The 27217-nt window shown below is 49.7% G+C and overlaps 3 protein-coding genes across 5 annotated transcripts in view; all 3 read right to left on the reverse strand.

Moving 5' to 3' along the window:
* Positions 1-8016, reverse strand: part of LOC137864788 (uncharacterized) — a 22406-nt gene extending 14390 nt beyond the window's left edge. Inside the window, exon 1 of one of the 2 annotated variants that reach the window (XM_068699279.1) lies at positions 6949-8016. In XM_068699279.1, the coding sequence (XP_068555380.1) occupies positions 6949-7317 (369 nt within the window). In that variant the 5' untranslated portion in view covers positions 7318-8016. The remainder of the gene's footprint in view (positions 1-6948) is intronic. The other variant, XM_068699278.1, reaches the window with a different exon arrangement.
* On the reverse strand, positions 7720-16750 carry C15H8orf33 (chromosome 15 C8orf33 homolog). Of its 2 annotated transcripts, none has more exons than XM_068699272.1 (6): positions 16728-16750; positions 14115-14250; positions 13193-13929; positions 11622-11712; positions 11351-11497; positions 7720-11214 (listed from the first exon to the last, which is right to left on the reverse strand). In XM_068699272.1, the coding sequence occupies exons 2-6, from the start codon at positions 14125-14127 to the stop codon at positions 11018-11020; spliced, it is 1185 nt and encodes a 394-aa protein (XP_068555373.1). In that variant the 5' UTR covers positions 14128-14250; positions 16728-16750; the 3' UTR covers positions 7720-11017. The 2 variants fall into 2 exon arrangements, with proteins under 2 accessions (XP_068555373.1, XP_068555374.1); XM_068699273.1 differs by lacking the exon at positions 16728-16750 and adding an exon at positions 16508-16704.
* A 530-nt stretch (positions 16751-17280) lies between these two features.
* Positions 17281-25266, reverse strand: AMDHD2 (amidohydrolase domain containing 2). Its single transcript, XM_068699271.1, has 11 exons — positions 24929-25266; positions 24660-24796; positions 23762-23901; positions 23315-23369; positions 22707-22919; positions 21574-21662; positions 21194-21338; positions 20830-20937; positions 20076-20144; positions 19376-19477; positions 17281-18981 (listed from the first exon to the last, which is right to left on the reverse strand). Exons 1-11 carry the CDS (start codon positions 25009-25011, stop codon positions 18893-18895), a joined length of 1230 nt encoding a protein of 409 aa, XP_068555372.1. The 5' UTR covers positions 25012-25266; the 3' UTR covers positions 17281-18892.
* Between the last annotated feature and the right edge of the window lie 1951 nt (positions 25267-27217).

A 27217-nucleotide genomic window follows, 5' to 3' on the forward strand; every position in this document is an offset into this window, starting at 1 on the left:
GAATTTGGTGCTTGTTTAAAAGCACAAAGATCAACAGTGTTAGAGAGTAAAATCCTATGTGAGTATACAAAAAAGACATGGCATGGACAGTGACAGGTCACTCCACAGCTTGTGCCAGGACTCTGTTAAGGACCAAAGTGAAATAAGAATATGTTTGCTAACAACTGGACTGAAAAACAGAAGATGCCACAGAAGCCACTGGAAAATCAGATGCCAGTGTTCAGTCACTACCAACAAGCTGATACTTGAAGCATTCACTTGAAGACAACCTTCTGTCTATCAGGTGTGTTTTAGCTATTATTGATGTTGAGAAAGATTTATTCAGAACTAAGAATTTCCTTGAACAACCTAAAGCAAATAGACAATAAGAAAGTTCACATTGGTGTAATTTCAGCTAAAACTCTCGATTGCCACTGTAGATAGCTCAGCTGAAAAGGAGAAATTCATGAAGCTGCAACAGTTCAGCAGCTTACGATAATGTAAATGGGTGTTAACAAACAAAAAAGAAATAACAAAATCCCAATGTTTCCTTCCAGAATCAGTGAAAAGGACTATTATTACTCTTTCCATTGGGAGATTTCTATTTGCACTATTTTTACTGTACAACAGAAATGCATCATAAAACCTTTAAAGGTCCACTTCTCTACTGCCTTTAAGCCACAGAATAATCACAAGAACTACCCTGTCCAAAAATTAGGCATTTTGTTTTAAGGCTAAAGTATACTTTTGCTAATTTGTTAATCTCTTTGTTAACTTTTTTTATCAGGGATTAAATGGGATGTATTCTTTCCAGAATAAAAGTATGCCCTGAAAACCCTGAACTTAGTGGAAAGATTCCTGTTTTTTGGTTTATTTATTTATTTATTTGTTACCTGTCGGTTGTATCAATTATGCAGATTTGTTGGCCATTTTTGCCCCTCTCATAAGAACCTCCAAACCCCAGGAAATGGGCAAAAAACCTTCTAGAATGGTGACCTGCAAACCGTGAAGCAGTCTAAAATCTAGCAATTTAAAATAATTGCTAGGGCGAATGCTGAGCTAATCGGTGTGAGCAGAGTACCATCCCAGCAGAGCTGCACTGCCTGTTTCCCCCACCAGCTCGAGTATATCTAACCCACACTGTGCTGTGCCATAAAGAGGGCTAGGACTCACTGCCCAGATAGGGCAATCCATCTGAGCCGAAATGCTGAGCCACAAAATAAGTCACCCCGAGAATGCCCATTTCTCTCCTTGTCTACAGAGGAAGCAATAGTTAATTAGCTCAGACTTCAGACATCCAACTTGTAGGCACCTAAGTTTGAGCTCAGGATTTCTCCTGCCATTTATGTCTTAAGTTAGACAAGTTAACGATTTAGGCTCAGCCTCTTAAAAGTGCTCACAGGCATGGCACCATGGCACTTTGCTACTCCAAAGCTGCAAGTCTGCACTCACAAATCTTATTTTTCATTGGCAATGTCATGAATTATCAGAGTGGTGCAGGCTAGGGGCAAGGGAGTTGGAACATGGTAAATCACACCCTTAATCCAGGCTACGTTAGGCATTTTATTTTTGCTCCTAACTTCAGTGCTCCAAATCACACCTCTCTCTCTCAGGGCACCTAAATTAAATGTCTGAGGTTAGATAGCGTGAATACCCCTGAGGTCACTTCTGCTCACCTTAAGAGGCTGGCACGGGTACTGTTCCAGATATGGTAACGCTTTGAGTGGAGTACAGAGAGAACACCGCGGTCGAAATTTCCTTGCAGTTAAAGAGACTCCTATCTGTCAAGGGCTGGGACACCGACACTCCAAGCAAACTTGGAGGACAAACTGACGTGCCGATCTGAGAACCAGCACGGGAGCACTGATAGTCATGGCTAACTGTGAGGATGAAACCATACTGATTTTATCAAGTAAGAGCTTGCTTGCCTGTTTATGGTCATTTTCTTCTGCTGCTGCCACCGGTTACCTTCCCTGTGCCTCTTGGAGGTCTGTAAAACTCACTACAAAGGACGACAACTAGAAACAAAGGACAGAGGTATTGAAATGATACCCAGATTTGATGCAGCAGATATGACCAAGGTGCTTAAGGTGTGACCTTCCTAACCATAGCAGTGAAAGAGTAAACAGGCAGTAATAGTAAAATTTAGGTAGCAAAACAGGTAGTGACATTTCATGGCTGAGAATGAAACTCCGGCAGTATCTCCACAGTCTGCCTGTTCTCACCAACAGTGCCTAATTTGAATAGCCAGGAAAGGAAATGCCAACAGTTGGCAAGACTGTGCCAACATTCATCGGTTTTCCCTCGAATAACATCAACTCTCCCTCCTCCTTTCCCCAAAGAACCAAATATCTTCTCAAGTTGATCACAGCCGCTTTAGTCATCCTGGCTCACCCAGCTGTATGAGTAAGTGCCACGCAGCTAAAGATGCCTCATCACAAGGCGTGATGGCGATGCCGAATGTAAAACCTACGCAATACAGTCAGCTTACAAATAACCCAAATGCTGAAACACACTTGCACAAAGTCCTCAAAATCTGGGGCAGAGCTCCTGGAAACTTCAAGCCTGGACAGTCTTTCAAGAGCAAAGTTCCACAGAAGAATGTACATTTCGGCCCTCTGCCATTCTAATAATCCTGCTAATTTGTCATTTTGTACCCCTCCATTTACCTTCTTTAACATGAATTTTACATCCACTACTGACACTAGAAATCATTCAACAAGCCTAAAAATGGGGATGAGTGCAGGATGACGATATTGACTTATTCTCTGAATATTTTTCTGCCACCTCCCAGCCAACCAGTCCACAAAACCTCCTACAAGCTAAAAAAGCGCAAATGATTAAACAAATTTCTTCTCCTTTTCAGTCTCCATCAGTCCTGCTCTTGTAATATATGGGGCAGATCCATGCACATCTACCCTGCTGATTGCTGGCTCACATTACAAACTGCTGGAACACGCTAGATTCTTGCAGAGCTTGTGGATGACATGGAAGCTATGCCACAATTGATTTTTCAGCCAACTGGAAGTTAAATCTTGCAAGTTAAAAAATCCTAATCTGCTAGACTACAAATATAGCTGTTACTTAAATGTCACCAGCTGCCAGGATAGGGAAAGTGATTCAAGGAGAAGGAAATTCTGTACCTGTAAATAAATAAAAGCCTACAGATGATAAGCTTGAAAGCTACTGAACCTCTCATCATCTTGCTGGGACATCTTGGCTTCCTTATCAGCAAGGAAAAGCAGGGCAGAACTGCATTCCTATGTTAAAGAGAAACTGAGAAGTTTACCATATCTCATGTGCTACTTGGAATGTACCCGACTAAAAGTCAGGGCTGAAGCACAGTGAGAAACTTCTGTTTTCAGATACACATCCTGATATCTGCCTAAGGACTTGGCAGGGGTTACGGTGTATGCTAGAGAATTATGAGATGGAGAGATAGAGAAACGCAATACAGAGATGAAGGAGAACATGGGTAGAAGCAGAGACTTCAAAAGAAATGTCTGTTTTTGTTTGATTTTGTATATAAATGTTCAAATGTTACTGTGTTAGAGGACGTACATATGTACGTAGAGGATTTATCTAGACAGAATTATTAAAACTCTGCCTGGACGCAATCCTGGGCAACGAGGTCTAGCTGACCAGGCTGGCTGCTGGACATCCCTCCCGGCCTCATCTATTCCCGTGGTGCCGCAAGGGACTATGCATACCAGGGGCACCAGAAGTCTAATGACAGCTATCCTCTCTTCCTACAAGCTGAAAAAAAATGACACAGATGTATCTAGAACGCAGCACAATGGCAGGCCTTGAGAGGATTTCAGCTCTATAAATAAAAACCTTCACCACTGTGTGGCTCAAAGATGGCACTGTGGGTTTTCTAAATCTATGGCGATGCTAAAAGATTGCCAGCTCCTGCCTTGTCCTAACATGAACATGTGCTCCACCACCCATGGCACCATAGATTGGCTGGCAATCTATTTTTCCAGTATGTAGGAAGCCCACGCCTCTTTGCCATCTGTCACCACTAATTTTTCATTGCTTCTGAAAACAACCTGAGAATAACCCCACTCTGATTTCGTTTAATGAAGCAATAAACCCTCTGAGTATATCTTTTCCTAAATATTCTGCTTATTGCTCTGTTTCACCTACCGCCTTTACCCGTCTTATCCTCCTGCACTTCTTAGTGTCACTTCTGAGTACATTCACTTGCTTCTGTTCTGGCTGTAATGAGCGAAGTGCTCAGTTCCCATGAGAACAGGGAATCAGTGGGAAATGAAGGGAAATCTGAAAATGATTTTTTTATAATTCAAGATATTCATAAGTAAAAACAAATAGAAAATAATAAGAAAACATGGATTCTAACTTGCTAGGAGAGTGCTTAGATGAGTGCAATGAAAGACAAAAACCCCAAACAAATGAAAAAAACACAAATCACACACACAAAAAAAAAACACCAGCTCCTTTTCAACACCTATTTGTAAGGCAGAACAGCTGTCTCCAGTAGAAGATGAGATAATCGAAGTGTCAACACTGATAGCTGACCGTCTGTGACTTGATCCAGAGTGCATTTAATAAGTCTGATACACCCCAGAAATCTGCAAGGCCTCTTGCCAGTACTGGTCACATTATTCTGAATTTCCAGATTTGCTCCTGCGTGCTGCTGTCTGGGGTCTCCTGCTCCAGCTAGGTTGTGTTTTCTCTGCCTCCATCACAGCAGGGTGTGGTATCAGTCCCTCCACACAGCAGCACCAGCAGACCTGAAGGCTTCTCAGAACCGGGCAGGTAAAGCAAGCAGAAATCCTGGATGTGACTGCTTGAGACTGATATTTTGGAAGCAGCTTTTGCTGCAAGCCATCCTGCCTCTGCTAGACAACACCGAGGAGTTCCTTTTCCAGAGATCCTAACTTGGCACCTTCCAACAAGCTACACTCACTTTGAAAGAGACACAAAATGCTAAGAAAGAGAATGCTGAATCCCCTTCCTGAGCAAAAACATCAACTTTGACCTGTGAGAGGGCCCCAAAAGCCTTCGTACACACACACACACATTCCCATGCACACAGATCCCATTCTGAGCTGATTGCACCTCCATCAGGCCATGCACTCGTGTAAACGTGCTTCCTCAGACACAGCTCCTGAACCTGTCCTGACATTCATACTTGGCATGACCAGTACAGAAACCCCGGCAGTCTTGGCACCGGCGCTGTTCCAAGCAAAGTTGAGAAGCTTTCCGTTTTACCTCAGCAGGAACAGAAACGGGCCTTTCGTTCTGGACAACCTACTGGTAAGTGTTTGTTCAGGGTGGGACTTCTTCCTTATTGCTTCCAAAACACAATATGGGGAACAACACAAGGTAATTTGTTACTTTGCTTCTACATGCTCCATATTCTTTTCATGTAATGGCAGTGTTTATATTAAGCTAATTAAGCTATATTAAAGCTATTGACTGTCCAGAGGAGGATCCTCTGCTGCATCAAGTCTGTGGAATAAGTACACTTACAGTGAAAGAAAAAGAGATGTTCATAGAATCATAGAATATCCTGAGTTGGAAGGGACCCTTAAGGATCATCAAGTCCAACTCTTGACACCGCACAGGTCTACCCAAAGACCTTCATGTTCACTGAAGCTAAACAGCACTATTTAACCTGTACAGAAACGGTGACCACAGCCCTCACTCTGTGATTTGTATTCTACAATCATCTTTAATCATACTAGGAAAAAAACAAACAAACAAACAGAAAAAAAATAATGTTATTTTGCAACATGATGCACTTTTATATGAAAAAATATATGACTATTTTCTGATCTGCAATAGATTTAAAACTAATAGCACTTTCTTCAGTAAATGAAATGTGCCCGTAAGTAAATAACCACTTGAATTAGTTCCTCTGCCCGTGTATTTTGCGCAAGTCTCACAGTTTGTATATTTGCCCCTCTCCCTCCAGCGGGACCTACTGATTCCTCCAAATAGCTCAGACTGTGCTTGAAGACTACAAAGTCGTAATGGACTCTCTCAGGAAGCTGCCTGGCTCACCAAAAAGGCTGCTTATAGCAACACCTAAGAAAAGAAACCTGTCTCTTGGTTCTTTGGCAAGGTGCAGTTACCCACATCAAGGGCTGACTCTCCCCTCTAAGGTGAAGTCTTCATCCTGCAGTTCCCACCTAGCCCCAGAACGTGCTCCCTGGCAGAGGGGGGTGTGGGCACTGCAAGGTATGTGTCTCAAGGGTGAAGAATACAAACAGCTGCTAGCATAAAGTAACACAGCCTTGCATAGCTGCCATGAAACTCTGTCATCTCAAGGGCACAATCTGATGTATTGCAATGAGGAGAAAGATAAAAATATAAAGGCATGCATCTTGTTCCATTCCCTAAAACAAGTGTCTTGGCCAAGGAACAGAAATTTGCAGGTTGCCAATAGCAACGTTCGTGTTTTCAGAGTACAATGCGCACGATCTTCACGCAAAGAGGAAAAATTACCCAAGGCTTTCCAGTGGCTCAATAGCATGTGTTCCCCACGGGCTAGGACAGGTGTGTGCAGAGCTCCAGTGCCCTGCTGGGCCACATCCTTAGCTGAGCAAAGTGGCAAAACACCACTGTAGGTGGGAAAAGAGGATGATAAACAGCTGGAAATTTGCCTAATAATTTCTTAAAATAAGGAATGAAAGCTGTTTCTGTTAACACAGGAGGGAATGTAATCTACGTATTGGTACACACACGTGCATAGCTGCTAATTAACGTCTGACACATGCAACGTCCTTACAAGCTGTGCCACATACAGATATATCCCAGTGCTGCTTCGTGTTGAAATACACAGTGCAAAAATATGAATTATTGTACTTCAAACCAGCGAGGCTTCCCCCCCACCTCCTCCCCATCCAAATTCATGCGCTACGCATTTCAGCAGACCTTGCTACCTCAGCCAGGAGCTCTGAGTCCGGCTGGGTCTGGAGGTTTTTATGGGCCTCATACCTGAACCCTTGTATGGCTCGACAGATACTGCGAGTGCACTGCCTCCTTTCCTGAGTGCTCCTTAGGTTCAGACCTAGCATCAGCGCTTCTGTGCTGATGGTGGTGGGATTTCTGGTCATGGTGGCCGTCCCTTTTCCTGGCTTCTGAGTCAAACAAGACGTGGGTTAGCCTCTCCAGATAGTGCTCCAGCTCTTCCTGGGTGTGCTCCAGTTGCTTGCCAACATTACTGGGTAAAAAGGAAGAGGATGGTGGAGGGCTTTTGCTTTCCCTCTCCTTCTTGGCCTCCTCCAAATGCGGGTTATGCCTCATCAGCAGAAGCACCACGATAAGCAAGATCAGGCACAGGTACACAACCCAGACTTCTTCCATCGTGGCGGTGGGACACGCAGGGGCTAGCGCCTGTGGATGCACTCAAAGGGAAACAGGCGGACGTGCCAAACGCAGCAGATGGTCACTCCTTTAGAGTTCTCAGTAACCACAGGAAAGAACTGCTGCCAGTAATTAAAGCACTGTGGCAATTTAATGGCAAAGTTTTCTAAAGCAGCGTGGCTCGCAAACTTTCCTTCAGTTCTAAATATGAAAGCAGCACAGCCAACAGCAAAACACTTTTAAGCAAAGCAGATAAAGCAGCTTTGTGCTTGGAGTAAAATAGCTTCAGCAGAAAGATCTGTCACTGCTCCGTATGATCTTATTGCAGTATTTCTCCTTGCTTTTGTTAAGAAACTGCAGGTCAGGTGCTTATCACTCTTCAGAAATCTTCCCTTCTTTTACAGTTTGAATTCTTGTCTTGCTTGAAATGGTAAGGTTTCCTTCTTTCTAATTCAAAGCAAAAATAAGGTCTGATTGATTCTTTTCCTCCCCTCAGTAAGATAACAGAATATTTTATCCTTTGGGGGTCATTAGATGCTGGTTCCACAGTCCACCCCCAGCACTCTTCAAAAAACTTGTCGGAAGGAGCTATCGGGCACTCGAGTTACAGATTCGGTGGGACAAGTTCTGTTGGCTTCCTTCTGTCTTCGCTGGCCTTGGGAGAGGGAGTCTCAGGACTGGGACGATTTCAGCTGAACGTTGTGGGGATCTCTTGGAGAGCCTTTGTAGGCTGCTCCCAGTGACTCGGCCCACCAGAGGCAGGGTCTGTATGGAAGGGGATTGCATTTCCTAACCTTTGCCGACGGATCTTTTTACAGATGAGGATGCCAAGCCTAAAAGGAGCAGAGATCACGCCCAGATTTCTGCTGCCTTGGTGTGTCGACATTCTTGGTCTCAACCTGCCACAGAAACACCACCACAATTTGTTCCCAAAAGTGAGACCTTTCCTTTGCTTTGGTGAGGAGAAGGAATGGTCTGAGAAAAATTACAGCATCTTGTCATCTCATGGCCTCACTGATCGCACTGCCGTACTTTACACTCCCAGTTTGCCTCATCTTTACATTTTTCCTGAGGACTGTGCTGGAGGAGCTTGTAAGGGTTTTGCTGGCCACAAGCCAGGGCCTGGAACAGCTGTGCTACGGGATTGTCACAGCATGGGTAGGTGGCAGCCACCACGGAGCTACGGCAGGCACCACAACTGCAGCCACCCCTTTCACACCGACCTCAGGTGCACGGCGTAAGGCTGCAGAGAGGGATGCAGAAAGACAGGCAATCGGAATGAAGCCACGTTTTCTACCAAAACTGAGCTATGTTTTCTTAAACTGGGAACACTGGAACAGAAAACTCCAAGCAGATAAGGACTTCTCCTTTCTCCCCCATTGTTGTACACTCCTAATGCCTTAGGGCATGGACCATGTCTCCAGCCACATGTTATGAAAACCACAAATGTCACCGAAATCCTACAGAAAGCAATGTTAAAAAGAGGAGACATTTTATTTTTAAATGTCATTAAGGCTGTGTTATGACTTCTCCAAAGGGGAATGAGCTGACAGAGCACCAACAGCATCTCTTAACTTCTAATACTGTTGTTTGTTTCTTTTCAAGTTAATCAAATGATAATGCAGCAGGGATGCAGCAAGCATTACAAAGCTTACACAGCCCACCTGTGGAACTGACCCAGCTGACTTCTGGTCTTACACTCAAGTGCACAGGACAAGCACGGCACTCAGGGCTATGCAGGGCTTTGATCAACATTTGCCTTCTGAGTCCTCCAACAAAGCAACGTGGGTTGGCTTTGCAAGCCAGCATTATGTGAGGAGCTCTGAAGAACCACAGCAGCCTCACACATATTAGAATGCTTTTTTTTTTTCTGCCCTCTTTGGAGATAAACTGTCTGGACTAAGTTACACCAAACGGCTATCTCACTAGTATTTCTATTCTAATAGCAAATGCCTAAAGAAAAGTAGAACAAGGCAATTGTGTAAGAATGCTTCCCAGAATACTCCTGCAGCCTTCCACAGCACAGGAATTTATAATATTTTAACAGCTCTAGCCTTATATAGAAAAAGGAGAAAAATAACTATTTCCCAGACATATTCTGCATAGCCAGCTAGGTAAGGAAACAGTTGCAGTTCCAAGGTCGTACACAGGATGCTGCTTAATTATAGAAAATGCAATGAGAACACTAAACGTTTGAAAACAATTCAGCTTTTGTATATTTAATCCTGAAAATCCAGAAAATACTGTATAGTGATGTTCCACAGTCAAAATAACAGCAGTGCTTTCTAGCAGGTAAAACAATCAGCTAACCTCTTCATTTCCAGTTTTATTTAAGTCTTCTCTCCATGTTTCTACTCATTGGAAAAGTTACTCATGTTCACTTTCTTGTTATGCCCAGGCAGTCAATATGTAACATATTTAAAAGAAAAAAAGTATCAGATGCAAGTGGCTGCATCAGAGTTTAGTAATTTTATTTTTTTAAGTCAGCATCATTTTTTGAGGTCTTTCTCAGCAAATGTTTTCCACCATCTTTGTAGCTCTCAGCACACCTTGGAATCTGCCTACACTTCTATTTCTTGCTTCTCATGCAGGATGACTGACTGGACTATAAAAAGGAAGGAAAGCACAGCACCCTAGGGACACCTGATACCATGTTTCCTTTTAAAGAACTTCTGTTCCTTCAGCGTATTTAGGCTGAGTGGAGAAGATTTTCTGCATGAACACAGGAGATCGGTTCATTAGCTGAAGCAGTATCAAGACACTGGAGACACACTGTCCATAAAGCAAGAATTTAATACAAATCAAATGCAAGAGAACCTTTGGGCTCTCACAGTTCATTTCACTGCCACCCAAGGTTTAGCATACTGCTGATTTATCCTCTGAGTCACTGCTGCCTGTAACTGGGCTACTTACAAAGTAACGTTGGTGGGGTTTTTTGTTTTGTTTTGTTTTTAAGAACCGATTGTTCATCTTTCCTAAGTGACAAGAGCCTGATTGCAGAAACAGAAATCGTTCCCTGTCTGGAAACAACTGCCCTGACATCCCTAAACTGGATTAAATCAGCATTTACAGTTCTTTTTTAAGTCAACACCTGTCAATTAAACAGATGAATGAGCAAGGATGATTCTCACTTATTTTCCCCCAGGATCCTGAACTTTTGTGCTCTGTAGATGGCAGTGATTATTTACACATCCTGCCCTGTGTTTCCTCACTACCAGGAGCTGCATTCACACAGATGTTACACGGAAGCACTCAGATATCCAGTGCCCTTATTCCGCTTTTTCTCCTTTTTCCTCACAGAAGCTGGATCTTCATTACAGAGCACTCCCTTTTGTACAGATTGCTTCCTCATCTGCTGTAAAAGGTCTGCTTTATTCAAAAGCAACAGGAGAACGGGAAAATCTCCCAGTATAAAAGACATTCTTAGGTTAATGTCAGTTCTGCAGGAAGGAAACCAATTCCTTCCAGAGGCACCTTTGCAAAGATGCCTTTCTACAGTGTGAGGCTAGAGGACTGCTGCGTAGATTTGAGGCTTGGGGTCCATGCATGGTTGGCAGATCTGTTTTGTCTAAAGGCACACTGAAAGAGAATCTTTTCCTCAGGAAATTCAGAGATTCTTGCAAAACGTTTTCTATTGCATAGCATCCTTTTTAAGTTTATGGGAGATCTGGCACAGTTTCTACCCACAGCTTTAATCTTTCTAGAAGAAATTAAAGCGAAACTCTTCTTGGGAAGCTGTGAATCTGAATGAGCCTGTATTAAGTGTCCCGTTTGACTCTGAAGGGGATCCTGCTGAATCTTGGCTTTTCCTACACACTCCAGAGCGCTTCCTGACGACCTGGCAGTTCTTGTTGCGGATGCTTTCCTCCACTTCCATGATCCTGGCAGATTTTGCAGCTTAAAGAGGGGAGAAAACAGCGGGAAGTTATGTTTAGTCATCTAATACAGCGAGCTCCCACTCTTCAGAGCTATGTGGAGGGCAGGAGTGAAGTCCTTTCCTCTTCATTTCCCCCTGTGTGCCCAGTGTTCCTACCTGCCTGCATGAGCTTCAGCTGTTTGCACCGCTCCTCCTCCATCTTCTTCCTGTAGTCTCCGAAAAGGGTTCTCATGACTTGACGCTTCTTCACCAGCGGAGCCTTGTCATTGCGCAGTGTCTTGATTGCACGGAGAGCCTCCTCGGCTGAAGCAGTGCAAAGCAGAAACAACCCACAGTTTAAGACACTCCACGGGGCCTCCCCTGCTGCATGGCTCCTGCCTGCCAACCCCTCCCACAGGGGAGATCACCCGTTCCCTTGAATGCTCACCCTGCTTTGGAGTGGATTTCTGCGTCTTCAGGCCAAGCTCCAGTTGTTCCGCACACCAGTCCACCTCCTTCCACAGCTGGTCGTCTGACTGCTATCCAACACAGAATAGTGTGCATGAGGAGACAAACCATGCAAAAATCAGCAGCAGTTGCTACACACACACAAAAATCTGCATAAAGGCAGGACTATCCAAAATTTCTGGTTCTGGTGATTACTTTATAGGCTTCCATACATTTTCCCTATTCCCTACATTTTCAGTGGGTAAACTTAAAGCACTGGACAAATGTTTTGTTGCAACTCCTTGCCTTTGTTTGATGGATTTAACACCTGGCTGCCATTCAGATGACAGTTTTCTGCAAAGCTGGCCAGGCCCTTTCACACAAAAGAAGCTGTCAATTCAACTTACGGATGGGAGGAATAAGCATGAACAAAACAAAACAACAATAAAAACTACCCCAAAACCTGCCTGAAATCAAAGAGTAAGTAATGGACAAAATAAGAAGCTGAGTCTTGATGCCTCAGCTCCTTTGTGGTTGCTCAGCCAGAACTGCATGAAGACTAGGGAGCTGAAGGCCATGAAGATGGAAGGAGCCAAGCCCTATCGCATAAAGCCTGCTGAGCTAACTGAACAGCGAAAGGGAGAGAACCAGGGCTGCACCCAAGGTCTGAAGCAATTGTTAACTGTTCTGTACACGTAAACACAAAAGCCCTCATGTTATCTCCTTCTTTTCCTTACAACAATCTCCTTCAATGGACGGGAAGGGCTTTACATCATCTTCTCCTACCTTTCTGATACTCAGCACTGTTTACTGGTAAGGCTGTTGGTAAGCAATACTTTGGACGGAAAGCTTCAGTCCACAATATTAACAAAAGCAATTCTTTTGCAATTTTGTATGTCAGTATAGCCCAGCTGGCATTGTTAATTGTTAACTACACTGATGCTGAAAAGAAAAATAAAATGGAGACCTCAACCTTAGCAGAACATTAGGAAATCTCAGGATGTGTTCAGATCGTAAGATCTTAATGGTGTGTTTACACATAAATTGCAACTTCAGTTATTTCTGGGCCATGCTTCACAGTGGGAACCTTCTTGAAGTTCCCTGAAGGTCCACACTGGGACCTGCCACAGCCCTGTCTACACCAGCTAGCAACTTTTCTGTTTGTGTTATGTAATTTGTGACAGCTGACAGTGCGGAAGCTGGGGGTGCAGTGCCTGCTTTAACACCCACAGACACCAGCTTGGCACTAACTGAGGACAATTACCTGCAGTATTTTCATGCTTTGTTTTAAAGAAAATGTGGCACTCGGGTTCCCAGGATTAGCTATCACAAGTCTAAACACCAACTGTTTCAGCACAGGTCTGAAACAAAGGAACACTGCATTCCTTGGCACTGATTGGGTTCTTAACTGACTAGCAGGGGAAGAAATCAGCTGCTCCAAGCAAGCAGTAATTCTCATCTTTCATATATCATCTCGTGTCAATACTCTGATTGTTAAACTCTGCACAGACACGAACTGTCTCTTTTACTGAAGGCTTTATAAACGATGGGATCTTATCAATATTTAAATACCTGCAAAGTCTCATCCTGGTGGGATGCATCTTTATTCTGGCATCCATTAGCTTCTGTCTTTGTCTTCCTGATGACTTCAGTTTCTTCTGTCTCCTTTTTACTGGCAGAAGGTTTTTGTTTCTTCTTCTTTTTCTTCTTCTGTGCAGCTCCATTTGATGCTGATTTCTCCATCACTGTCTTATCTCCAGGAGCACTCTCTGGTTTGGGGATCTTTAATGTGGGGTGGCTTTTGTCCTCTTTGGGTGGACTACCTGCAGTTTGAGCCAACTCAGGCTTCTGCAGGGCTGTAACCTGCAGCACCTCTGCTGATTCAGCAGGCAATGCACCACCCAGCACTTCGTGATCTGCCATACCCTCTGTATGTTGGCTTGCTGGAACTAATGGCTCCAGAGGACAATCTTCATCTGCTTCATCTGGGATGGCAAAGTTGAAGGCAAATTTGGATTCATGTCCAGAGTCCACAGAATGCAGAGCTCCACTCCAGCTCTCCTGCTCAGTGGCTCTTACACTGGTTTGTATCTGCTCAGCACCACCAGCACCAGGGACTGCTTCCAAAAGTGCACCAGTGGCTTCTGGGTCTGCCTCAGGAAGCGTAAAATCAAATCGGAAGTTGTTGTCAGGTGACATGGACCACGTTGGGTTTGCCTCAGAGATTTGGTCAGACTGTTTCCTGTATGCCACACCATCCGAAGCCTGCCCGTTGCCTTGTTGTACTTCCACATCACCAGCTTTTGTGCCTAGGGAAGAAAAAGAATGTTACTATCAATACACCTGTTTACTACTATGGGGATGCCACTGCTACTGCAACTCCCTCTGTAAAAGTACTGCCACAGAGAGGTGATCCAACCACAAGCTGCGAGATGGGAAATCTGGAGGAAAGAACCAAATTTCACCCTCCCCCGAAGGGACAGTTTGAGCTCACCTGCTTTCTCCATGCTCTTCCAATCCTTGGCTATCTTGACACTAAATCCCAAGCGCGCAGCTCATCACTTCTCGCTCCTTCTCAGAAGGAGTCCCACGGAAGCACAGGACCTTGGGTGTGTGCTGCGTCTCTTCTGCTGCATGCAAGAAAAAGATCAAGAGAAACAACAAAGAGGTTACAGTGTGCCATAAAAAACATCCTGTGAGACACTGCTGGCTGGGTCTCCTCTCAAAAAGTTCTGTGTTCGTATCACCTCTAAATAACTCGTGACAGGCATTCAAGTGAAAGAAAGCTCCAAGTGCTTCTAGAAGCTAAAACAGTACCATGAAATGTCCTTAAAGGACAAAAAAATAGAATTTAACCATTTATTATACATTTGATGAAGCGTACAGTGCAGCACTACTAGCAGCACTGAGGCTACCAAGTGCTTAACATCCATTCCCCCAAAGCAACTGAGAAATCCAAGAACATGGATTCTCTGGAAAACTGGGAAAGATCTGACTGAATTGTGAGTACCCCAAGAAAGGAATCTTTCTTGACTCTCACACAACCCACCCACATCACAACAGTAACATTAGCTCCTTGTGTTAGGTCCAATTCTCTAAAAAGCATGGTTCTTCCATGCCAGCGGGCCCCAAGGACCTCAGTTTGGGAACTTTGTATGGGCATCGTCTTCCAGTGCTTGTCTAACACATTTCAAGCCACAAAAAGTGTGATGTACGAGACCAGCACTTTGGAATGGGCACACACAAAAACATCCTCTTTGCTGCAGTGCTTCTCCAGGACTCTCCAAACGAGGGACACCTCACAGGCAGATTGCAGATCTAACACTGAGAGTCCCATGGTAGGAAGGGACCAGGAACCCTGCGCATACAAGGCAGAAACACCCCAACGGGGCTGGGCCCACCCAAAAAAGTGAGGTGTACATTCACAGCACCAAGGTGTCAGGGCCTTGAGCACACATGCCTCCTACATCAAAGACTTTTGCTGGCTGCATTCAAGGACTGTTTACCAATAAGAGCTGTTACAAAGGAAAAAATTAAAAAAAAAAAAAAAAAAGCTTCAAGGGAAGCTCTCTCCTCACTCACTTGTGAGCTATTTTAAACGGAAGATCTCATGCTTGGCCTGCCTGAGCTATGTTGCAGCACTGCTGCAGCCACACACCTCATTGATCCAGACCTTGACCCCGATCCACACCTAAATTCCTGGCTAGAGTTTGGATCTACCCCATCACCACAGACTTCTCTGGCAATCTGGACTCTAGGCAAAGCGTGGTTCCCTTCAGCAGTCCTGCTTTGCTCTCCTGTCAGGTGCTGTGAGAATGGGCCCCCTTCTGGCCAAGTCCCTGCCTCTGCCTGCCCTGTCACTGTGCTTGGCTCCTAGAAACCCTCCCAGCTGCTCCTTGACACTGGGTACCAAGCACTAGACACTGGTGTAATAAAGCAGTCTGCTGCTGGAGCATGGTGAGTGGGCACGTGTTAATTACCTCGGATCCACCAGCACTCAGCAAGGCACCTTACAAAGGTTAACCACACCTCTCCCCTGGCCATTGGCAGAAGCAAGATCTGTAAATTCATATATTAACAAGTTGGACTGATTGGATAAAACTGTGCTCTCCTGGGAAGCATTTTATATGATGTTATCTTTAAAGTAATTTCTCCTTCAAACAAGAACAATGAGGACCAAGCTTCATAAAAATAAACCCAGTGTTTAAGGGCCAGACATACTAATACAGCATTTCTTTAAGACTGAAAAACAGAAGTAGAACTGGAGAAGAACCAACCAGCAAGCAATTAGACAGTAAATCATAGAATCCCAGAATGGCTGGGGTTGGAAGGGGCCTTAAAGATCCCCTAACTCCAACCCCCTGCCATGGCAGGGATGCCACCCACCAGATCAGGTTGGCCAAGGCCCCCTCCAGCCTGGCCTCGAACACCTCCAGGGATGGGGCACCCACAGCTGCTCTGGGCAGCCTGTTCAGTGCCTCACTGCCCTAGCAGTGAAAAATTTCTTCCTAACATCTAATCTAAAACTACTGTGCAAGAAACAACAAAGAAAACAGGGAGAACTGAAGTCACAGAAATGAAATACGAAGCTGTTTACATCCCAGAATCATTAAGGTTGGAAAAGCCCTCCAAGATCATCTGGTCCAACCATCCCCTACCACCAATGTCACCCACTAAACCCTGTCCCCAAGCACCACGTCCAGCCTCTCCTTGAACACCCCCAGGGACGGTGACTCCCCCACCTCCCTGGGCAACCCGTCCCAACGCCTGACTGCTCTTTCTGAGCAGAAATGTCTCCTCGTTTCCAACCTGAACCTCCCCTGGTGCAACTTGAGGCCATTCCCTCTGGTCCTGTCACTGGTTACCCGTGAATCCGATAATTCTTACAGTTCACTGCTGTTTGTTGGTTTGTATTTAGAACCAATCCCATATAACACGAGCACAGGCAGCAGAAAGTGTCTGTCTCTGCTAAATCAGAGCCCAGGCTGGAGCTGAGCTGCGGGTGGGGGGAGGCTCCCACCTCCTGCTGGGCACCGCTCGGCTCCCCCTGCGGCTGCCCCTGGGGACGGGGGGGGGTCACAGTGCTTAAAATCTGCACAAATCCCACCTGCAGAATGGATCCTGAGACTGTTCCCTGAAGTCTTGCAGGTTAAAAAAAAAACAAAAAAAACAAAAAAAAAACACCCCGTTTTCTGGCTTTCCCCTGGAGGTGTGCTGTATGACCGCTCGCTTTCTCTCCCCCCCTCCCTTCTCCCTCCCTTCCCTCCTCCCGCTTTTTGTCACCCCCCGCTCCCCTCCCCACGCCACACGAACGAGGCGGCCACGCAACACGGGGACAACCCGCGGGCAGCCCCGGCCCGGCCCGGCCCTCCCCAGCCCCCGCCGCTCCCCACGCGGCCCAGCCCGGGTCAGGCCCAGCCCCGCCGCGTTCCCCGGCCTCTCACAGCGGCCCGGGCCCGGCCGGGGGGCAGCGGCCGCGGCTCGGGGCCCACGCGGGGCCTCACCTCGGCTCGGCTCGGCCCGGCCCGGCCTCGTCCCGGCCCCTCCGCCCCTCAGCGCTCCCTCCCCGCTGCCCGCCCGCCTCCAGGCCGCGGCGCCTCCGTTCCGCCTCAGCCCCCGGCGCGCAGGGGCGGCGCGTACAGGCGGGGTCCGGCCCCACGGCTGCTTCAGGTTTCCTTTTATTGAGTTGTGTAAAAAAAAAACACCACAAGCCTTACACACCTGGTTGCATCTCGCCCCCCCGGAATTCTCCCCGCAGCAGACGGGAGCTCCCCGCACAAAGCACACCGCGGGTGCCCCACAGCTCCCTGCTTCAGGCCGGGGGTTTGGGTGCTGCCGCCACCGGCAGCTGCTTCTAGAAATCCCCCCCATGCTGCCAGACATCCCTGCAAAGCCCAAAGCTGCCCCCAAAGCGCTTCCCACTTCTAAAGGTTATAAAAAGTACTGGAAAAATCCGCAGGCTTCCATCAGCCCTCCCCAGGCTTCTGGCTTGCCTCACAACCTCCGTGCTCGCTGAGGCTTCGCCCCTGTCTCAGCACCCCCTCACTACAAAAAAAAACATTTGTTTGGTGGTTGGAGGCCCGGCAGGGGCTAAGACCGGTCACAAGGCTTGAAAACAGCATCAGGCTTGGCACAGAAGCGTCCAAGTGTCAGGAAAAGAACTGACAGTCAAGTACTGAAGAAGATAATAACGAGCACAGGAATTATGAGCTATCAGCAACTGTCTTGAAATGCCAGAAACAATCTGCAATTTTCTTCCCTTCTGAGCCATAGGATCATCTCCCTCAGACCCCAGGCCGGACTGAGGGCGTGTGAGCCCCTCACTAAGAGCCTGGATGCATCACCTGAAGCAGCAGTGTCCTCCCTGCGGCCTGAGGAAAGCACCAGCCCCTCGGATGATGCCTGGGATCTGTTAGGCACGGCTGGGTGCAAACCCTGCAGGACCCAGCCAGCACCCAGGGTTGGAAGGAATGTTGTTTTCCGGGGCAGGATGTTGTCCATGGCTCCAGCCGAAACCACATGCTGCGGACTCAATGCCCATGCAGGGAAAAGGCACAAAGGACCAGCAATGCCTCGTTTTCCTGGGTTTGATCTCTGCCCTGAGGATTCAGCCCACACTGAGGGACAGCCCTACAACAGCACCAGTCAGCGAGCTGTGGCAGCCTTGCTCCAGAAGATGCACAACGCAGGATCAGTGCCAGTGGATCAGAATGTGGTCCTCAGCTTCTGCTGAGGCAACAGCAACCTTCTGACATGAAGAGCTGTGAGCTCAGCTGGTCGGCACTGCCAGCCAGCCAGCTACAGCTGCCCAGGAGCAAGGCAAACGGCATGGAGAGGCATGGACATGGCTTGAGCCTGCCTGGGGCACAGGCAGGTTAGTGTGTGCTGTATAAAACAGTGCAAAGGCTGGGACAGCTTCACACCACTGTAAGACAGCGATAGGAGCACCTCTGTCTGGGGACTCCACACAGGACAGCTGTGCAGTCCTTCAGGTCACTCCAGGGACCAACAATCCCTCCTGGCACAGACCTGCCTGCTCTCCCCACTCCACCAGCTGAGCACCAACAAATTTGTTGCAGGCATGGCTGTAACTCTGGAAGCAGTGGTTGTGCTGGAAAACACAGCTCTTTGGTATGAGGCTCCTTTAGGGGAGTTGCAGGAAGGAAGGAAGGAAAAAAAAAAAAAAAGAGAAGTGGGGGGGGAGGGAGGGGTTACCAAAGCTGCTAATCACAGTGCCAGGGAGCCTCGGGAGGGCACCAGGACAGCCCAGCATCACATGCCTAACGCATCCTGTCTCCAGACTTCCTCGCCCGCGATGTACGTGGCTTGCACATACAGGCTGTCATTCAGCATCAGGAAATCTGCAAGAGATAGGAGAGAAAGGAAGCAGCTGTTAGAGAAACAGAAGGCGGGCAACTGGGGCAGCCAAACCTGGCTGGAAAGAGCTGGGCTCTAGGGCTGTCTGGGTGTGGAACTTTCTTCCCACCCCGAACACAGTAGCAGGACGGCAGTGGAGCACCACCCTTGCTCTGCTCCCTGTTCATCTGAGATGCAGGGGCCTCTCCAAAGTGCTTGTGAAGCACCACCCCCACCCAAGAGAAAAAAACCACTGGAGCAAAACTCCACAGCAAATCCTGGGCAGGGTGGGTCTCCCCAGAGCCCCCACCGCAGTGGCAGATAAAGCCAAAATTCGCAGCAGCCCCTGCTTTGCTCCAGCACACACGAGCCCTCATACCACCATCCCCATACCAATACCTGCATCAGAGTCGTAATCCAGGGTCCCCTTTTTGTGCTCAATCCCCAGGAGCTGGGCGGGATGCAGAGATGCCGCCTCCAGTGCAGTCTCTACTGAGCACCCTTGGGGTAAGAAGGGGGAGGCATTAGGGCAGCAAACAGCCCCACCACCACAGCAGCCCCAAACTCGTGGCTAAGGCAACTGGAAGCACGTCAGGGACCCATGTGGATAACCAAACCCACGCACAAGCCCCAGTGCATTTGCCAGCACCAAGGTCTTTGTCCCCTCCTACCACAACAGGGCACTAATATCTGGTCTTATTCCTTCTCCCCTAAACAGGAGGAGCTGGATGTGGTGGTTTTACACAGACCCAACACACTGGAATGCCCTTGTCACGTAAGCACAGGGCTAGGGAGCAGATAAGATCCCTAGGTGAGACAGCAGGAAGAGGGGAACTATCTAGGGTATGGGGAGGAGATCATTCACTTCTAGTCCCTTTATTAGGGAAAAGCAGGGCAGTTCACCTTAGTGCCACAGGTTAAAAGGAAACCTCCCCTCATAAAGCTACTCATCTCTGAGGAGAGCGCCACTGATGCCAACCCTTCTCCTCACGTCTTGGGCAAGAGGGGACGTTCCCTGGCTGGGCAGACAGTTGGGAAGAGGTCTTGCTCTTCCCAAACTGACACAAGAAGGAACAGCTTGTGAGCGAGGCTCGCTTACCTGTGGCTTCTAGGAAGTGTCGCACACATGCGTCCATGGTCGCTACGCTACCGCTCAGGGTCTTCGTGCCTGGGAAAGGAACAGGACAGCGCTGAGCAGGACCCCAAAGGGTAGAAATCCTGGGTCACAAGGAGCAAGCTGAAGGTCTCTCAGCCATTGCTGCCGAGTAATGGATGAGGTGAGAGTGTCTGTGTTGATGGTGCAGAGGGAGTTACTGGGATGTCACCTTGCAGCTCCTTGTCAGGCCAGCTGGACTAGGTGAAACCCCAGCTCACAACACAGGCAGCTGCTGCCAAAGACAGAGGAAGGGAACTGACAAGGGAGCAACCCTTCCTTAGAATATCTTCCCAGTCTCTAACTGCCAGCGGATTAGGGAACTTAGCAAGAAGTGGTGGAGTTACAGAAAATACAAAGGACAATAACTATCCATGAGATCTTTCTGTCCTTTCTGACCCCACTACAATTTCTAGCATCTATACCACTGGACAAGAATGAATTCAAAGGTTTTGCAGACAGCTAAAAACTGTCAGATTCCTCCTCACTCCAGTCAGACGGGGCATTTCCCATCTTCACAAGGTGCCTCATTCTCCCCAGGGCAAAGTCACGGCAGAGCCATACAGTGACCAGGCAACAAAACCCAGGAAGGTGGCAGAAGTGCTGCCTCACGCTGACAACACTGGAAGCTGTGCTGAGCTCTCCAGGAACGGGCATGAGTGGCAGTGCCGTGCCACGCTCTGTCGCAAAAGGCACTTACCTGCAATGTAGGTGTTCAGCCCATCGATCTCCACCACCTGCTGGCCCAGGGTGTGCCGACCTGGTGCCAGCCCCATGCCAGCGATAGCATCCGTCACCAGCACCAGGCCTGAGGGAGGCAAGGAAACGCTGTGCTAGCTTTGAGGCCACTCCTGCCGCAGCCCCGAGCACTGCGCCACGCGGACCCTCCCGGAGAGGCACCAAGATGCCTCCAGCCACCTCCAGCTGAGGAAAGTGGGCTAGTGGATCGTGCCATGGGGCAACAGCCTCTTTCAGGCAGCAAGAGTAGCACTCGTGGGAGACAGCACAGTGTTTGGGACGTTGTCACCAGGCTGGTGACACAGCGTGGGCCTGGTATGGCTTACCCGAGGGGTGGGCTCGGTGGGCGATGCGCAGGGCAGCAGGGTTGGTGTGGATGCCGTCAGAGATCATGCCATAGAAGACCCTCCGGCCAGCAGGAATCTTGTCACTCGTCAGCAGACCCACGATGCCAGGGTCACGATGGTGGAACTGCCCAAGGAGAGAGAGGAAGAACTGTTGAACGCCAACAGGCCTTGCAGGCTGAGACCCCTCCTGCCAGGGGAGGCAGCTGCTGTCTCTACCCAGCCCTGCCTGGCTGTGTTCAGTGAAACCCCACTGCAAGGCCCGGTACAAAACACGCCACTGAGAATAAGCATTGATGGAGAGCAAGAGAGAAAGCACCAAAAGCAATGCCAGCACAGGGCAAACACCCTCGACTACTCACCGGCAACATGGCATTGAAGAGGTGCGTGATGAAGGTAGCACCGTGCTGCACGGCCTCCTCAGCCTGCGAAAGATTTGCCACCGAGTGACCTGGGAACAGAGACCGCCGCGTGATTCTTCTGCCCCCCGCTCCATTTATTTCCCCAGAGGGACTTCCAGGAGTAAAGATGCATCGTCACTAGGGCCCTGCTCTGATGCTCCCACCTGTGTTTGGGTCTGAGATGCCAGCCTCGTTGCAGAGGTGTCTGACTGAGCACGGGAGCCTCTGGCAGTGTTTCATGTGAACAGGTTCACTGCTCACAACAGCCACCACCACTGCCTCGCTCCCACAGGCATCGCAGAGAGCTGCCTGCTGGCTGGGCTAGAGGCCCTGGGACGTGCCTTCTGCCTACAGGTATTTCAAGGCTTTATGTGGAGAGGTGTCAAGGGAGCAGGGAACCAGCAGCACTTTCCAAGAAAGAATATATCAATAAAACACAACTCAGGAACAGTTGTTTGCCCCAGCACAGGCAGCATATCTAACGTGAACAAATCTCCCTGCGAACAGATTCTGTCTTTCTGTGATTCTTCTCATTACATGCCTGTGAGAGGCTCTGCACAAATACCCTGCTCAATTAAGGTTCAATTTCACCCCCCAAAAAACTTATAAAAATGCAGTAGAGGGAGAGGTCTCCAACACTTCCAGTTGAAAAACTGAGTTATCAAGACTCAACAGCAACCTTTGGAAAACAATTTCACCTGTCAAATAAGGCCTAAAGCAGCTGAACTTCAGAGTTTGAACCTTTCCACGTAGTCAGCCTTGAATTATATCTTTATTAACTGAAGGCTTAAAAAAAAAAAGGAAGACTGCTATCATTTCCTGTTTTTCCAGCACCAGTGCACGTGTGCAAAACTGCAAGCACTCTTCAATCACTGACACTTGGCCCTTGCCATACAGAGGGCAACAGATTTGCAGCACCAGCCTAGGTCCCCGTTTGTGATGCGTCTGTGTCCTCCATACAGGCCAGGGAAGGGGTGACACAAAGAAATGCCACCCAGCCCAGCCACACGGAGACACCATCAGGGATACCCCAGCCCCGGGCTGCCCGCAGCACAGACACAGCAGCTCCCCCGAGCCCCCTCCCCGGCCCTTACCGAGCGAGACGCAGATGCCCCGCTTGGTGAGCTCGCGGATCACCTCGCTGCTCCTCTTGATCTCCGGGGCCAGGGTGACGATCCGGACACAGTCCAGGGACCCATAGGTGGCCAGCACGTCCTGGAAGGCACCTGCCTCGAAGGTGCGGATGCAGTGCTCTGGGTGTGCCCCCTTCTTCTCCTTGCTGATGAACGGTCCTTCCAGGTGGGCCCCTGCTCAAACAGAAACAGAGTCACCACCAAGGGCTAAGAAACCTGCTGCGTCCACCCTGCCTGGGCCAAGCTCCTGCCTTTCTCCAACAGCAAAACACAGCTCGTGTAACTGCGAGATCAGTAGGACAAAAGACGCAGCACTGGAAGCGGCCAAGCCCCACAGCCCCACAGCCATCACTGAGCTGAAACCAAAAGGGCGGGTGGCAGAGGGCACAGCAACGGCTGGGGACAGGCTGAGGGAGAGAGCAGGTCTGTGCCCACCTGTGTATCCCCCCAGCCAAGAGAGCTCCAGCCCCATTTGTGCCTTCCTGCAGCGGCTTCTTTCCTCTTATCAGGGGAAGCGGCACTCTCCTAGAGTAGCTCCAGGGAGGACAGCGAGCGGCAAGACCACTTACCCAGGATACCTGCTCCATGGGCTCCACCGTTTCTTACATTGATCTGAGGGAGAACCTGGAGAAAGGGATTTGTCAGACACCTCAGCCACGGTGCCCCTGACAGGCAAAGCAACCCCAACCCCGGGTCCCCACAGAGCTGGGCTAAGGGGACAAAAGGCCAAACAGCCCACAAAGAAGAAGCAAGCTGCAAGCCCCACCATGGAAGGCAGTGGGGCTAGCTACCTGCTGGCCTGGAAAACATCACCGCCTCACTGGTCTAAAGGTTAAGGGCAAGAAATCTGGGGTTGGAGTCCAACTCCTTATGCCCACAGCTTTTCCACCATGGCAGCTGTCTCAGTCACTGAAGCTCTGCAGTCTCACCATCCCCAGCCCTCTCCGCTGTTGGTACCAGCCTCAGCCCTTGGCTCTTTATCACCCCAAGGATGAGCGGGGGAGAAAGGCACTCACCTGGTGGTATACAGATGGAGGAGAAGTCACCAAAGTGGGACAGAAGGAGGTCACTCCATGGGAGAGTATTTTCTGACTGACCAGGTCAATCCCTGATTTGAAGTCATCTGTAGCCAGGGAGAAGTCCACTCCAAAGCCTCCTGTACCACGAACAAAAAAAAGATGAAGCCGCAGCCTCCTCAGCAGAAAGGCAGCAGCTGCCCGGATCCTCCCCTCTAGTGGGGGACCAGACTCATGAACACCCAGTTTCCCAACCCAAAACCGTGTTTTTTTGTTTTGTTTTGTGTGTGTGTGACCAAAACAAATTGTGTGTGACCTGAGCAAGCCACTCAGTTCACATGGCATGAACTGGAGGCAAAGAGCTCCACCAGCACTCGTCCTGCCCTACATTCCCAGGGCTCTGCTAGCACCAATCCAGCCAACGCCATCCTACTGGAGTGCTTGTCCCTACAGAATCACAGCGTGTTGCAAGAAGCACCAACTTTTTATTTTGATGAAGAGAAAAATCTGAGTGTTTCCCATTAAAGAGAGGATCGAGCTTCTGACATGCTCTAGCAGAGAACAAAGCTCTCAGCACCCAGGAGAACCACTGCAGGTACGGTTTGATCCCTTGGGAAGCCCTGCTCCATCCTCCACGCGTCCTTGGCAGTGTAAGGTAGGCAAACTACCAGCACGGGGACTACTGATGAAAGGGAGGAAAGCCGGGCTGAAAATACGCGTATCCAAAGCGGATCAGTGATACAGCAGCAGCAGCCACGGGCAAAACTGGTTCTTATCATTAGCTCAGTGGCTGCCAGCTCCCTCCAGCAGCTGGTGCCCTGCAGGAACACGCTGTGCGGTGGGCAGCAGGGTTTGGAGAGCAGGGGCAGGCCAGCCCGGGGCCGTCCCTTCGCCTTACCGTTGATCTGCACGTCGATGAAGCCGGGGGCGATGATGCTGCCCTTGCAGTCCAGCTGGACGTCGGCCGAGCCCTTCTCGTCGAAGAAGAGCTTCTCCGGGTTGAGGATCTTCCCCTCCCGCACCCACAGGTCCTCCCTGCGGGGAGCCTCACGCTGGCACCGCGCTCCTCCTGAGGCAGCCCCGCACCGCCGGGACCCCGGGGAGCCCTGGGGGGGCCCCGCCAGGTGCCGCCGAGCCCCCCCCAGCCCCCCGCCGCTCCCCACTCACCGCTGCAGCCGGCGGTCCCGCAAGATGCGGCAGTTGGTGAACTGCGCGATGGGCGCGTCCGACACGGATTTGTTGGACGGCATCGTCGGGACGGGGCAACCGGCCTGGAACCGGGGCAGCGGGGAGCGGGGAGCCGGGACGGGGCGGGACGGGGCTGCCCCGGCCTCCTCACGGCCCGCCCCGGGGCTCGGCCCCGCGCCCGGTGCCCGGAGCCGCCGCTCCCTCCCGTGTGGCCGCGCTCAGCCCGGCCCGGCCCCGCAGGCCCGCATGGCGCCGGGAGGGCGCGGGGCCGCCACGGAGCGCCCGGGGAACGGGGGGGGGGCGAGGGGGGGGCACCGCCGGCCGCCCGTCACGCGACCGCGCTCCGGTGCCGAACGGGAGCTCCCAGCCCCGCCCCGCCCCGCCCCGTGACCGGCACCCGGGGGCCGCCATCACGGGAAGGGCGCGGCGGCGCCGCCGCCATCTTGGGGAGGTCGCTGCCTCCCCCCGGGCGGGGGGCGCTGCCCCGGGTGCTCCGGGCACACGGCGCTGCCCCCGGGGCCGGGGGGCTCGGGGAGGGCACTGCCCCCAGGGGGGGCACCGGGGGGCAGCGGAGCCCCCTCCCCGCTGACGGAGCCCCCGCTGCCGTCCCGCCGCCCCCCTATCCCAGGTGTTCGTCACACTGCAGCCATCTCCTCGTCACCTTGTTCTTGGCGTTCTTCACACAAATAACATTCAGATTAGAAACATCTGGGGCAGCATCTTCTGCACTGAGTTTATCCCGACACGCTTACATCTCAGTGCAGATGTTCTAGAGGAGCATCCCCAAGGAACCAGTGCTCAGCTCTGGCACAGATCACAGTAAGCCCTCCAGCTGCCAGTACCTCCAGGAGCTCACGGAGCTACCAGGCGAGGATCCTGCAGCCCGCAGGGAGCCGTGATGTGGCTCCTGCTGCCATCGCTGCCACACGCTGACAGCTCTCGGTGCTGCCCGTGCTCCTCAGCATCGCCGAGCTAGCGGCTGGCACACACTGATGCCTTTGAGGAGGTGCCGTACTGAAGCACTTTTTTGTCTTTTTGTCTGGCAAAGTTCGCTGGCCTGGGAGGTCAGATGAGAGGAATTAGCAGTGCCTAATGGCTTTCAAGTCTGTGAATTGTGAATAAGTGACTTTGGATATAATGGCTAAAGTTGACTCATTTCTCCTCAGGGAACGAGTCTGCCTGGAGGAAGCGCTCTGCGTCGTCGCAGCACATCGCACACACGGCACGGCCTGCAGCAGGCTCGCTGTGCTGCGTGGGGCCGATGGGCTGAGCTCACTGCCATGAAGCAATGCTGCAGGCCGTGCTGCATCCCACTCCTGGTTATTTACTTCTGGAGTGGCAACCCCAGGCAGACGCAGGCCTGCTAGATGCACGAGGCACTGAAAGATCAGCCGATCCTTGCCCCTGACAGCTGGCAGACAATCTGCTGCAAAGTGCTTACCTGCTTGGAAATCCGGCTAGGCACAACTGTACGCCAAAATAATTACACCAACAAAATGAAATTCAAACTCTTTATTGGCTCTGGCAAAGTAAAGCTTCTGGAGCCCCTCACTTCACTGTTCCAGTCTCAGCTTCAGGAAAAAATAACAATCACATGTAAGTCATTATTTCTTTTAAAAGTTACTTCTAAGCTGACAGCATTGCTGTAGGCAAGCTCCTCAGTTCATTCAACCAGTCAGCAGCAGCCGGGGGAGAAGACAATGTTTATTCTGTGCTCTAACCGCCAGCCCCTGACTTCTCTCCAGCAGACCATGCCACCAGCGATCCTTTTGATGTCTGCAGTCTCCGTGGGTAGAAAGGGAATCATGTTTATCTTCAGAGCGTTAAAGGCAAGTAATATGCTTTGTTCTAATTAAAGTAGTGTCCCCAACCAAGTACTTCTAGATGTCTGCTTGCAGACACTTCTTCCATCCTCTTTGCTCCACGTGGGCAACTGTCTGCTGCAGCAGCATCCAACTAGAGTTTGCCTAGTTCGGTGTCCCACAGTATTGCAGAGACAAGTGTCTTATCTAGACTGTGTCTAGGCAAGGTGCTGATGTGAGCTCCTTTTGTGAACCACACTGAGAAGATACGTGACAGGGAACATAATTGTGCCTGAACATAACATTCCCGTCGAGCCAGGATTTAATTTGGATGAGGTTTCATGCTGTAGTTATTCCATATCAGTCCACATGATGAAGCTACCTTTTACTGGCAGTAGGATACCAGTAAGGGCCATGGAAATGGAGAACCAGGAATGATGTTAGTTTAGCCCAAGACAACTACACA

This window comes from Anas acuta, chromosome 15 (genome assembly GCF_963932015.1).
Source record: "Anas acuta chromosome 15, bAnaAcu1.1, whole genome shotgun sequence".
Taxonomy (NCBI): Eukaryota; Metazoa; Chordata; class Aves; order Anseriformes; family Anatidae; genus Anas; species Anas acuta.